Raw genomic sequence first — 14,762 nt, forward strand, 5'->3', positions numbered from 1 at the left:
TATGCAGGTCCCTGGAGCAGTTTTAGTGGGTGCAGTGCACTTCAGGCAGGCGGACCCAGGCCCATCCCCCCCTACCTGTTACACTTGTGGTGATGTGAGCCCTTCAAAACCCACCACAAATTCACTGTACCCACATGTAGGTGCCCCCCTTCACCCCTTAGGGCTATGGTAGTGGTGTACAGTTGTGGGTAGTGGGTTTGGGGGGGGGGGTTGAGAGCTCAGCACACAAGGTAAGGGAGCTATGCACCTGGGAGCAATTTATTAAGCTCACTGTAGTGCCCCCTAGGGTGCCCGGTTGGTGTCCTGGCATGTCAGTTGGCCAGTGCACTACGAATGCTGGCTGCTCCCAGGACCAAATGCCTTCGATTTGGTCATTTCTGAGATGGGCGTCCTCGGTTTCCATTATCTTCGAAAACCGGGGACGACCATCTCTAAGGTTGACCTAAATGTTGAGATTTGGGCGTCCACGACCATATTATCGAAATGAAAGATGGACACCCATCTTGTTTTGATAATACGGGTTCCCCGCCCCTTTGTGGGGACGTCCTGCAAGGATGTCCTCAGGAAAACTTGGGCATCCTGTTCGATTATGCCCCTCCAGGCTTCCCAAGGCAGATTACAACAGTTAAGATGAACTTATCAGGAAACTGGATACCCTCACTTAAACTTATTGTATTGTATAGAACAGTGTAGAGTTTTATTACTTCTGTTTTTACCAGCTACAATACATTTTTTAACTGTTTTAGTGATGTTCAATTTTATTTCATGATATCTAGATATGAGAAGCTTTCAAATAAATAAAAAAGCTGTCAAATAAAAAAAATCTTTTATCCTCCACTTTTAGGCAATGTCTATCCAACTAGAGTAACTATAGACTTCTTATAGATGGACCACTCATAGGTAGTCCGTAATGTCTAATAATCTTTTGCTATTATTGTTTATAGCGTTTATTATTGTTATTGTCAATAGCGTTTATTATTGTTTTGGGTGAACTAAAAAGGCATCAGGCTCCGCATACTGGCTTCAGACCACATAATGGGCAAGATAGGTTCATGCCGTCTGTTGTCTCAATCTAACCTTCTTGGATTGGGACCAGGCAGGAGGTGTTTTATCCAAACTCATTGGGAAGAAGTCACTCACCAGTAGGAGATGTTGAACAGGTCGTAGGCGCAGGTAAACAGCTGCACTTCTCTGAACTCAGTAACTCAGCCACAGTTTTTTTTTTTCCTTGTGGCTGAGCTTCTACAGAAATGCCGCTGTGATTGGTCAGGGAGCCCTGTCTAGCATCTAAACATTTGCTCCTGATTGGCGCTCTGAGTTATTCCTGGCGTCCTGACGCATCCAGCCAATCAGGAGCGGCTGTGGCTGGAAGCATAAACAAGCGAGAATCGAGAGGGAAAAAGCCCTAAAATGAGCAGTCCGCCAGTACTGAAAATTAAAAACACAAGCCCAAACTCGCGGTAAATAACCGAGGATGGTAACAATGCAGTGCCCAATGCTCCTCTCCAGTTGCCCTGGCAGCTGAGGATGCAAGGCGTGCGCGTGGCAAAAGGTAAACTAGAATACAGTCAGTGGGATCCGCCCCCCAGTTACCTTGGCAGCCGAGGTCGCCGAGCAGAACCGCGCCACAAGAGTCACTCACAGGGGTTGTTGCCTCCAGCAAGTTAGCTGCTGCCTGCTGGTATGGAGAAAATTCTCCGTCACAGGGTGAACGCCTGGTGCGATCAAAGCAAATTGCAGTTATCTGCCTCCTCCCTGCCGCTGCTGGGCATCTCCGACCTCGAAGAGGCGCGGCCGAGGCTCTGGGGACAGGATATATTGAAATCCGATAGCCCTTCAGCTGATCCCATTCTCCTGCGTGGAATCTTTGCTATTGGTAAACGGGGCTGCGACGTGGTATTAACCGCCAGGAAACTTTCGTGGAGCCCTATTCTGCCGGAAACATTAGGAGGTAAAAGACAACAGCAGCACCACCACCACAAATTTAGGGTTCCTCGTTTTGTTACCTGGGGGGCCGTAGTGTTGCAATTTGGGAGGTTCTGCTTACTTTCTTCCACCGCCGGCGCCATTTGGGATCAAAGACAAGTACTTTAGTAACAGTTACAAAAAAAGGGGGTGGAGCTATAGTTCCAAATGCACGCCTTTTATTTTTTGTATTTTTTTTTTAAGTGAAAAAATTTAAAATACAAGACACGATGTCATAAGGGAGAAGAAGCAAATGTGCAAAACAAACTTACAAGTGCTGCCAGGGGTGCAGTAGGATTTCTTTAGTCCCATAAGCCTAAAACAAGGCTCCCAAAACCTGCCCTGAGGAACCCACTGCCAGGTTATCCTCAGTGAGCATATTTGAGATAAATTTTTATCTCATGGATATACATTGTGGGTAGGTCCTAAGACAGGTTTGTGAAGCCCTTGTCAAAGATTGATTTGAACTGTGGTGGTCTCTCTAAAGTTGTGAGCACACTTTAAAATCTGTATTAAGTAATCAATAAGGTGATTGAAGTACATATATACAGTTGAGTCTTGACTATCTGACCTTCGCTAATCTGACCATCTGGCTTATCTGACTGACACCCCCGGTGATGTCATCACATTTATTTCTGTTAAAAATCTTTGTTGTAGAATAATTTTTGAAAATCAGGAATTTTATGCCTTTGTTTATTATCATCATTTATTCATTTTATATACCGTTTTTTATTGCTATTGCAAAACAGAACGGTTTACATTAAAAAGAAATACTTCTCATACAAACAAACAAATAAGAACTCCAATCATTGATAGAAAAGCACAGCAACCCGAAAAGACAAAGAAATACATTTCTAGTAGAATCTACTACTAAAAAAAAAAGCCACAATTACTTATAATAAATATAATTTACCAAAACTTCTACACCTTCCCTGCTATCATAAATTCTGTTCAATACAGTTTGTAAAAAGAAACGTTTTCAGAAGTTTTCGAAAGTGAATGTAGGAATCCTGTAATCTAATCTCTTTTGGAAGTCCGTTCCAAAGAGAGGGAGACAGAAAAAAGAACGCCGATGCATGCGTAGATTCCCATCGAGCCTTAGCAGGCAGAGGAATGACTAACCTATTATCTGTTAGCGATCTAAGAGTTCGCATAGGAGAATAGGGAATAGTCAGATTAGATAGGTAACTAGGAGTAAGTAAATGAAAAGCCTTGTGTGTCAAAGTGAGTACTTTAAATTTAACTCTTGCTTCAATCGGAAGCCAATGAAGTTGGTGTAATAAAGGTGTTATTCTATCATCCCTCCGAGCCCTACAAATCATGCGAGCCGCTGTATTTTGTATTCTTTTTAGATTAACTTTAGTGATCCCTGCATAGATAACATTACAATAATCTAAGCGTGATGTAATATACGCGTACATCAATGTTTCAAGAGAGTCTTTACTTATTATGCATTGTTTGAGGGGTTTAGGCAGTGTTTTCCATATTATCCATCTTTTCATTTATCCAACTGTGAGTCGGTCCCGTTTTTGTCAGATAATCGAGACTTTACTGTATATGTGGTATTGATAGCAACTGCGGGTTTACAGTATTGTCATTTTGACATCAGTTTCCCTCAGTATTATTGATAGTTTTCCACACTTATTATTCTGTTAACTGGTCTAAGACAAGACAGAGTTGGAGGCGAGTGGCATTTAGTGAACTCCTTAGCCAGTCATCTATATTCCTGTCCCTCTTCCCTCATTCAACAAGTACAAGAGTCAGGGGTGTAGCCAGAAGTCCAATTTTTGGGGGACCCAGGGTGGACTGTGGGGGAGGGGGACCCCAAGCATTTCCTCTCAGCTTTTCTCTCCCCCTGCCCCTTTCTCACACCTTTGCTGGGGGGTATGCCCCATCAGCTGAAGAGATTCGTCTCCATACCCCTATTCGTGCTGCCTTGACATTGAGGAATCTGGCGGGGTGCCTCAACCGCAGATGCCGGCACTTCCTGTGCATGCTCAGAACTGCGCATTAACGGAAGTGCTGACATCCATGGCTGGAGCACCCCGCCAGCTTCCTTGCTTCTGAGGCAGCAGGGGCTCGGCTAGTGAATCTCTTCAGCTGGAGGGACTTGGGTATCCCCACCAGCCATTCATCTGGTGCTACAATTTTGGAGGAGGTCCAAGCCCAGAGTTGGCGGTTCCAGGCCCCCAAGGTGTCTCCCCTTGGCTATGCTACTGCTTTTTTTGAGGTGTAAAGCTACATATCCATATCCACACAGTTCTCGAACTATACATCCCTTCATTGACTGTTAGTCACTTCTTCCACGTCTTCCCCTACCAAACCACTCCTTCCTCAACAAAGCACCTGTAGGATGCAAAAGCAGGTCATGAAGTGATATAACCTACAGTGAAATTCCATACTTCAGAGTTTGTGTTTTGTTTTTCGAATAAAAAGATTGTCTGGCAATAATTGTTGTTGGGCTGCAAGGAGGTCCCTTCAGTCCCAAGCCTGCATCACTGTTGATTTGTGGGCATCCCAGTGCTCAGGAATTTTCCACCCGAGTATAATTAACTTGTAAAAATTAAACAATATTTTATTTAAGTATAGAGTTGCTTTCTTTACTTGTGGTGGAATTACATTATTTATTAATAAACATTGAACAACATAAAAAGCTACAATGTACAATATATATGGATATCAAAGGGATGATGTAGAATATTCATGCAGTAGCAAAAATGCATGGAATAAATTTTAAAAAAAACTTTCACATATAATTTAGGGGTTTGTTTATTAAGCTGCATTAACTGGTGTTTGTTTAATGCCAAATTCATGTTGTCAGTACTGCCTACTCAAAGACCACTGATAATTTTTGCCACACGTTCTGCAGAAGATTTACTTAATAGGCTGCATTTATTAGGATTTATTTACTGCCTCTTTCAAGGAATTCACTCAAGTCAGTGTACAGCAAGAATAAGTCAAAACATAGGCAATAGACAATTACTGCAGTAAAAATATTCAAATAACAGTACAAGGTATGACATTACAATGACAACATAATATGCAATAAAACATTTTAATAGCATAGGGTGTATGCAAAGATGAAATATAGTTAAGATAAAGTATCAGAAGTTATAAAATAAGGGGACTAATTTAAAGAAAGTTACTTTAGAAAGGTACTTGAATATTATCATAGGGTAAGAGTGGGTAAAACATGGATAAACAGCAAGGCTTGACAGACCTTGGGTGCCAGGTCACCATGGCTACTGAAAAATCAAGCCTGGCGTCTGGGTTTTGCAGGACCATGACAAGGCAGCAAGCAGCTCTGGCTCAGCTCTCTTCTACCTCCCACTGTGACAAAATTTCAGGGCAGGCACAGGCAACAGTGGCTCAGCTCACTCTTCCCCTCCAACGCTAAGCTCATGTGGCAAGAAGCAGAAGAAGTGAACAGCGGGTCATTTCCTCCTCCTCCTGTGCTGGCTTAGACCCAACTGTTTATGTGAACTGCGATCCAGTGGTTCACATAAACAGGTCTAATCCGGCACAGGAGGGAGTGACTGGCTGTGCCACAGTTCATTTCTTCCTTGCTGGAGGAGCTCAGCGGGGAGAAAGAGAGCAGAGCCACTGCCTTACCTTGCCTGCTACATATAAATTTAATTTGAACAACCCAGTGGTCCAGCCTTGGTATTGACCTCACCTGTGATGTACTTACTAAGTGATGTAACATAGCTAACATGAGAATCAAATTAAATGTTTGGTTACCTTGATGATTTACCTTTTGGATCAACTGAATAAGTCCTAGATTTTTTTATTTTATTTGTTGCATTTGTATCCCATATTTTCCTGCCTATTTGCAGATTCAGTGTGGTTTACATAATACCGTAGAGGCGATCGCCAGTACCGGTATGAATAAATACAGGGTGAGGTTATGGTAGAGTAAAGTTCATGTGTGACAGACACATTGGGAATCATAAGAAGGAAGAGTTAAGTTATGTCCAGTACGAGCTTTTATTTCATTGTGTTGCATGGTTAAGGCATTTAAGTTGGATTGTTGGGGTATGCCTTTTTGAACAGGTCAGTTTTTAGGAGTTTCCGGAAGTTTAGGTGGTCATATGTTGTTTTCACGGCGTATGGTAGTGCGTTCCATAGTTGTGTGCTTATGTAGGAGAAGCTTGGGGAGTGGGGGTAGGCTAAAACAGCCAAAGCATGAAAGACTACAACAGGAAGCAGTTCTGAAAAGAGGGCAGAGTCTTCTGGGAGCTGTCATACTGAGTCTAGCTATCTGGCAGACGAGGAGGAAGACTTTCTGGCTGCCCTATCAACTTAGGAGAGAGAGGTGTGGCTGAAAATTTTCATACTGGCCAGTATATCAGAGGGTGGAAGTAAGCCAGCACGCAGCATTGGACTTTTCCCTAACTGAGAAAGATGGAGCAGACATTATCCTGAGCCAGGAGCACCTCTATAGGGGAAGGAGGAGGAAATAAAAAGGGCAGAAAACTGAGGTAGGGACTTTTTGTCTGGCAGCCCTTTTTGTCTGGGGTCAAAGAGGGAAGGCCTTGACAGAGAGGTAGAGAAGCGGGCAAAAAGGGTAGGTGTGTGATGTCCCTGGTGTTCCAGAAGGTTTAGGTGTTATTTGCAAGTCCCTTGCTAGCTGGGTGAGAGACCTTGGTTCAAACCCAACATTCTACCCTGAAGGTTCTAGTGGAAACCCAGGAGACCCCTAGGAAGTCCAGTGGAGCCAAACTGCAAACAGCAGAAGCACTGGGGAGTGCAGTTGTAAACTAGAGAGGGCTGTTCTTGAAAAGGGGTGAGAGAACAGAAAGAGTTTGGGATGGTTGGCGCTGGGATCAATTAAGCAAGTCAGTATTAAAATCATTCCTGGACATGGGGATGTTGCAAGCAGGAGTGATAAAAAAAGGCGACACTACTGTATGTGTTTGATATGATGAACTGGAGGCAAAACACTCATAACGTTCTTGTTTGTGTTTTATGTTGAAACAGATGTGAACCAAACATGTAGTAGTTGGTTTTGGCCTTAAACTGAGTTGGAAATTCAGGGTGTGGTTTTGGCCAGGTGTAACCTGAAGAGACTTCCTTGTCCATAAGCTAGTTGCAGCAGATGTACAGACTGAGTGTTCTTTGCAGATACAGGAGGAAGCAGACCTGTACTGAATTGTGTAAGGGGAATTAAGGAAATGCACTGAAGAAATGATAAATGTATCCCTGGAATTAACAAGGAAAGACATTGAGAAATGTGTAATTTTCTTTGCTGTTAAAAAGGAAAGACACAAGGGTTAGGTCTAAATAGAAACATAAAAACATGACGGCAGGTAAGTGCTCATCCTCTGTAACCCCTAACTCTTCCTTTTCCTAAGAGACCCACGTGCTTGTCCCACACTCTTAAATTCTGACACAGTGCTTGACTTCACAACCACCACCGAGAGGCCATCCATACTTCCACCACCCTATCCGTGAAATAATACTTTCTTAGATTCCTCTTAAGCCTATTCCCTCTTAACTTCATCATATGCCTCCTCGTTCCAGAGTTTTCCTTCAGTTGAAAAAGGCTCACTTCCTGTACATTAATTCCCTTGAGATATTAAAACATCTCCTCTCTCCCTCCTCTCGTCCAGCGTATACATATTGAAGTTCATAAGTCTGTCCCTATATTTTTTGTGTTCGAGACCGCTTACCAGTTTTGTAGCTGCCCTCTGGACTGACTCCATCCTGTTATTATCTTTCCAAAGGTGCGGTCTCCAGAACTGCACACAGTAATCTAAATGGGGCCTCACCAGTAGTCAGCATCAATAAAAGGTCTGTTCCTTAACTTCACACCTGAGAGTTCGTAAGTGTATTGAGTGTGCTTTAAGGTAGCAGCCCAGTTAAAGAGGCAGGATAGGCAGTCTCTTAGGATAGGATATACCTCTGCTTGAGCTCCTCCAAGTCTGCAACCCTAGCCTCCAGGGATTGGACCTGTTCTCCAGCTGCTAGAACTACTACTACTATTACTATTTAGTATTTCTATAGCGCTACAAAGCGTACGCAGCGCTGCACAAACATAGAAGAAAGACAGTCCCTGCTCAAAGAGCTTACAATCTAGTAGACAAAAAATAAAGCAAACAAATCAATTAATGTGTAGAGGAAAGAGGAGAGGAGGGTAGGTGGAGGCAAGTGGATACAAGTGGTTACGAGTCAAAAGCAATGTTAAAGAGGTGGGGTTTCAATCTAGATTTAAAGATGGTCAAAGATGGGGCAAGACGTAGGGGCTCAGGAAGTCTATTCCAGGCGTAGGGCGCAGCAAGACAGAAGGAGCGAAGTCTGGAGTTGGCAGTAGCGGAGAAGGGAACAGATAAGAAGGATTTATCCAGGGAACAGAGTGTGTTCCATAGGTGTAGGGGTGTAGGGAAGGACGAGTGTGCAGAGATACTGGGGAGCAGCAGAGTGAGTACATTTATAGGTTAGTAGAAGAAGTTTGAACAGGATGCGAAAACGGATAGGGAGCCAGTGAAGCGACTTGAGGAGAGGGGTAGTATGAGTAAAGCGACCCTGGCAGAAGACGAGACGGGCAGCAGAGTTTTGAACCGCCTGGAGAGGGGAGAGGTGAACTCTTTGCTCTAAGTGCACACATATGACCTCTCACCAACTGGGACGTAATGAAACTTGTGACACTGTGCAAAAGACTGGATAGCCCCCATCTCGTTGCTGGACAGCTGTCTGCATTGATAATTTCTTAATCACATTGCTAATGGAGTAGGAATTTGTAGACTAAAGTTCTCTAAAATTGTACACTGTTTCTAAGAGTTAATACTGGCTGATAAGGATGCCCTAATTAATTTTCTAATCTTCTAATTGGTTCAAGTGCCTATAAATATGTGAATGGCAGAAGCATAAGAAATAAGATATATTGCACTAAATGAAAAATTAGATATAATAGGCATCTCTGAGATCTGATGGAAGGAGGATAACCACTGCATACTGTCATATCAGGGTACAAATTATATCATAGTGATAGGGTTGACGAATTGGTGGAGGGGTAGCATTGTATGTTAAGGAGGGCCTTGAATAAAATAAATTGAAAATTCTGCAGGAAACAAAACATATCTTAGAATCCTTATGGATTGAAATTTGATGTGTAAAGGAGAAAAGGATGGTGAAAGGAGTGCTACCATCCACCTGGCCAGGATGAACAGACAGATGTAGAAATGTTATCAGAAATTAGGGAGGCTAACAAACTGGTCAACTTAATAATTGAGTGATTTCAATTACCCCAATATTGACTGGATAAATGTAACATCAGGGCATGCTAGGGAGGTGAAATTCTTTGATGAAATCAATGACTGCTTTATGAAGCAGCTGGTACAGGAGCCAACAAGAGGAGGGAAAATTCTAGACCTAGTCCTTAGTGAGGCACATGATCTAGTACAGGAGGTAATGGTGCTGGGGCCACTTGATAACAGTGATAATATGATCAGATTTGATATCGGCTTTGGAATAAGTACACAGAGGAAATCCAATACGTTAACATTTAACTTTTAAAAAGGAGATTATGATAAAGTAAGAACGGTGAACAAAAAAAACTAAAGAGGAGCAGCTGCAAAGGTCCAAAATATACATCAGGCGTGGACGCTGTTTAAAATGCCATACTGGAAGCGCAGGTCAAATATATTCCGGTATTAAAAAAGAAGGAAGGAAGACCAAATGACAGCCAGCATGGTTAAAAAGTGAGGTGAAGGAAGCTATTAGAGCTAAAAGAAAATCCTTCAGAAAATGGAAGACGGATACGACTGAAAATAAGAAACAGCATAAGGAATGGCAAGTCAAATGTAAAGCACTGATAAGGAAGGCAAAGAGGGACTTTGAAAAAAAGACTATGTTGGAGACAAAAGAATCAGTTGGCCCGCTAGATGACCGAGGGGTAAAAGACATACTTAGGGAAGACAAAGCCATAGTGGAGAGATTAAATTAATTCTTTACTTCAGTCTTCACCAAGGAAGATTTGGGAGCGATACCAGTGCCAGAAACGGTATTCAAAGCAGACCAGTCAGAGAAACTGAAATCTCTATAAACCTGGAGGATATAGTGGCACGGTTTGACAAAATGAAGAGTAGCAAATCACCTGTGCCGCATGGTATTCATCCCAGAGTACTGATAGAATTGAAAAATGAACTTGCAAAACTATTGTTAGTAATATTTAATGTATCTTAAAAATCAAGCATGGTATCGAAAGATTGGAGGGTGGCCAATGTAACGCCGATTTTTATAGACTGTTCCAGAGATGATCTGGGAAATTATAGACTGGTGAGCCTGACGTCTGTGTCGGGCAAAATGATAGAGACTAGTATAAAGAACAAAATTACAGAGAATGTATTCAAAAGCCCAGATTTAATGAGACAAAGCCAACATGAATTTAGTGAAGGGAAATCTTGCCTTACCAATGTACTGCATTTCTTTTGAAGGGGTGAACAAACATTTGAGGAAAGGTGAGCTGGTTGACTATTGTGTATCTGGATTTTCAAAAGGCATTTGACAAAGTACCTCATGAAAGACTCCAGAGGAAATTGGAGAGTCATTGGATAGGAGGTAGAGTTCTGTTATGGATTAAAAACTGATCAAAAGATAGAAAACAGAGAGTAGGGTTAAATGGCCAGTATTCTCAATGGAGAAGGGTAATTAGTGGGGTTCCCCAGGGGTCTGTGCTGGGACCTCTGCTTTTTAACATATTTATAAATGACCTAGAGATGGGAGTAACTAGTGAGGTAATTAAATATGCTGATGACACAAAGTTAGTCAAAGTCGTTAAATCGCGGGAGGATTGTGAAAAATTACAAGAGCGAGACTGGGATACTTGGCGTCTAAATGGCAGATGACATTTAATGTGAGCAAGTGCAAAGTGATGCATGTGGGAAAGAGGAACCCGAATTATAGCTATTTCATGCAAGATTCCATGTTAGGAGTCACAGACCAAGAAAGGGATCTAGGTGTCGTTGTTGATGATACGTTGAAACTTTCTGCTTAGTGTGTTGCTGCAGCTAAGAAAGCTAATAGAATGTTAGGTATTATTAGGAAAGGAATGGAAAACAAAAATGAGGACATTATAATGCCTTTATCGCTCCATGGAGCGACCGCACCTTGAATATTGTGTTTAATTCTGGTCACCGCATCTCAAAAAGGATATTGTGCAATTAGAAAAGGTACAGAGAAGGGCGACAAAAATGATAAAGGGGATGGGATGACTTCCCTATGAGGAATAGCTAACGCAGCTAGGGCTCTTCAGCTTGTAGAAAGTACAGCTGAGGGGAGATATGATAGAGGTATATAAAATACTGAGTGGAGTGGAACGGGTAGACATGAGTTGCTTGTTTACACATTCCAGAAATACCAGGACTATGGACCATGCAATGAAACTACAAAGTAGTAAATTTTAAAACGAATTGGAGAAAATATTTCTTTACTCTATGTGTAATTAAACTCTGGAGTTTATTGCCAGAGAATGTAGTAAAAGCAGTTGGCTTAGTGGGGTTTAAAAATTTTTTGGATAGCTTCCTAAAAGAAAAGTTCATAAGACATTATTAAAATGGACTTGAGGAACATCCACTGCATATTTCTAGGATAAGCATCATAAAATGTATTGTTCTGTTTTGGGATCTTGCCAGGTACTTGTAATCTGGATTGGCCACTGTTGGAAACAGGATGCTGGGCGTTCTGTCCCAGTATGGCAATACTTGTGTAGTTATGTAAATCTAAACTGAGGTTTCTTTGACTATCTGCTCTGTTCTACACTGTTGCTGTGGTAAACTCTAAAATAGTCCCTTAACTGCTAGCCTATGAAACTGTAATAGAGACTTTAAATGCTAAAGAAACAAACAAAAAAACCTATTCCTTAAACTGTCTTTGCTAAATATACAGAGTACTTTAAAAATAGACACATAGATTACCTGTTTAACTCTGTCTACCTTTCCCCAAGTTTAAAAGCAATTTCCCAACAAATAACAAGTTCTGTCTTGCTCTGGATGTCCTCTCATAGAACCTCTTCTCATGTTCAGCCCTACCCATTTTAAGAACCAAACATTTGTCTGCTATCTGTTTTTACAAATTCAGTTTATACAACAGAAATTAATGTGCAAAAGAAAAAACAATTCTAATCTATCTTTCCCACCTTCTTGCTCTGCCTTTATGTTTTTAAAGTTAATCTGGCTGTGAGTGCGTCTGAGCTAAACTAATTGCATTGCCCTGTAATTCAAGTTACGGTATCAAAGAGCATTCAAATCAAGCATATAATCTACAGTTTGATCTTTAACAATATCTGTTATTTATTCATGAGTGTGGCTTAAACCTCATTCTGCCTGTAAGGAGGCTATAGTTCATACTTTATTTCAGCTTGCTAGACTGCTCTACCTGCCAGGACAGTACAGAGCAGTGTACAGACTAAAGCCACAAAAGATAATGCTCACCTTCCTTTCCTCCGAGCGGATTCCATTTACCACCACCCTCTGCCACCTGTCGGTCAACCAGTTTCTTATCCAGTTCACCACTTTCGGTCCTACGTTCAACCCTTTCAGCTTATTCACGAGTCTTCTGAGGGGGACCGTATCAAAGGCTTTGCTGAAGTCCAAGTAGATTACATCTAGTGCACGACCCTCATCCAGTAATTTGGTCACCCAGTCAAAAAAGTCAATAAGATTCGTTTGGCAGTATTTTCCTTTGGTAAAGCCATGTTGCCTCGGGTCCTGTAACCCGTCGGTTTCTAGAAAGTTAACTATCCTTTCTTTCAGCAGCGACTCCATTATTTTTCCTACCACCGACTTGAGACTTACCGGTCTGTAGTTTCCCACTTCTTCCCTGTCTCCACTTTTGTGAAGAGGGACCACATCTGCTCGTCTCCAATCTCGCGGAATCTCTCCCATCTCTAAAGATCTATTTATTAAATTTTTTAAGAGGTCCCGCCAGGACCTCTCTGAGCTCCTTCAGTGTCCTGGAATGTATCACATCCAGCCCCATAGCTTTGTTCACCTTCAGATTCTTCAGCTGTTTATAAACTCTTTCTTCCGTAAACAGCGCAGTATCCACTCCATTCCCAGATGTTCCCTCGGCAGCCAACCGCGGTCCTTCTCCAGGATTTTCCTCCGTGAACACCAAAGAGAAATAATTGTTTAGCACGTTCGCTTTATCTTCATCACTCTCCACATAGCCATTCTCATTATCTTTCAGTCTTGCAATTCCATTCCTATCTCTTCTCCTTTCTCCAATATATCTGAAAAAAGTCTTGTCACCTCTCTTTACATCTTTAGCCATTTTTTTCTTCCGCTCACGCTTTCGCTAGCCGTATTTCCCTCTTCGCTTCTTTCAGTTTAATCTGATAATCTTTTCCATGATCCTCCCGTTGCGTTCTTTTGTATTTCTTGAACAAGCCTCTTTTGCTCTTATTTTTCAGCTACTTGTTTGGAGAACCATATAGGCTTCCTGCTTCTATTGTTTTTGTTTACTTTCTTCACAAAAAGATCAGTTGCCATATTTATAGCAGCCTTTAGCTTGGACCACTGTTTTTCCACTTATCCTACGCCTTCCCACACCAACAGCTCCTTCTTCAGGTATTCCCTCATTTTATCAAAATCAGTACATCTGAAATCCAGTACTTTGAGTTTTGTGCGTCTGCACTCCGCCTTCGCCCTTATATCAAACCATACGGTGTGATGATCACTATTACATAGGTGGGCACCCACCCGGATATCGGAAATACCACTTCCATTAGTGAGCACTAGATCCAGCATCGACCCTTCCCTCGCGGGTTCCGTCACCATTTGTCTGAGCAAGGCACTTTGACAGGCATCCACAATCTCCCTACTTCTTTCCAATTCTGCAGACGGGACGTTCCAATCCACGTCAGACAAATTGAAATCTCCCAACAGTAGCACCTCCCCTTTCATACCAATCTTTTGAATATCTTCTATCAGATCCTTGTCTAACTTCTCTGTTTGCGCAGGAGGTCTGTAGATAACTCCCGTGTGGATACAGGTTCCGTCTTCTCTTTGCAGGATGATCCATAAAGTTTCTTCTTTTCCCCAGGTTCCCGCATTTCAGCCGCTCTGATATTCTCTCATACAGAGCCACTCCTCCACCTCTTCGGCCCTCTCTATCTTTCCTAAAAAGATTATAGCCCAGTACGGTCACATCCCATTCATGAGAATCGTTGAACCATGTCTCCTTAATAGCAACAATATCCAAGTTTTCTTCAAACATCAGGGCTTGCAAGTCTTGAACCTTTTTACTTAGACTACGAGCATTTGTGCACATAGCTTTCCATGTGCTTAGTGAGTTTGGGTGTTTTTTTATATTTACATGACCTTTCCCTCTGCCATCATGTTTATTCTGGGGGTGACTTTCCAAAATCCCTTGTTTCCTGTTGTCACCCCCACCCTCTAGTTTAAATGTCTAGAAACATACTGTCTGAATTTCTCCCCAAGGATCCTTTTTCCCATCACAGAAAGATGTAGCCCATTATTACAGTACAGTCTGTTATTTTTCCACGCATTACCCCATTCTCCTATGTATCTAAAACCTTCTTCTTTACACCAAGACTCAAGCCACTTATTGAATTTCTCTGTTTTGCGTAGTCTTTCCTCTCCCCTCCCCAATCTAGGAATTACTTCAGAAAAAGCCATAGTCCGAGCCAAAGATTTCAGTCCCTCCCCAAACTTCTGGATCGCTCTCTGTACTGTAAACTTGCCTCTTTCCCCATTCTTTCCATGTCATCTCATAGGTTTTGGTTTGGCTGCAGCACATTCTAGTGGATTTAGGGGTTGTGGGCACACTGTCATGAG

General features: G+C 42.1%; 1 protein-coding gene across 1 annotated transcript in view; it reads left to right on the forward strand.

The window, feature by feature from the left end:
* The first annotated feature begins 1,565 nt into the window (after nt 1-1,565).
* Nucleotides 1,566-14,762, forward strand: part of CERKL (ceramide kinase like) — a 244,101-nt gene continuing 230,904 nt past the window's right edge. The window contains exon 1 of the mRNA XM_030209794.1: nt 1,566-1,951. Within this exon, the coding sequence (XP_030065654.1) occupies nt 1,684-1,951 (268 nt within the window). The 5' untranslated portion in view covers nt 1,566-1,683. The remainder of the gene's footprint in view (nt 1,952-14,762) is intronic.

Source organism: Microcaecilia unicolor, chromosome 7, assembly GCF_901765095.1.
Source record: "Microcaecilia unicolor chromosome 7, aMicUni1.1, whole genome shotgun sequence".
Classification (NCBI taxonomy): Eukaryota; Metazoa; Chordata; class Amphibia; order Gymnophiona; family Siphonopidae; genus Microcaecilia; species Microcaecilia unicolor.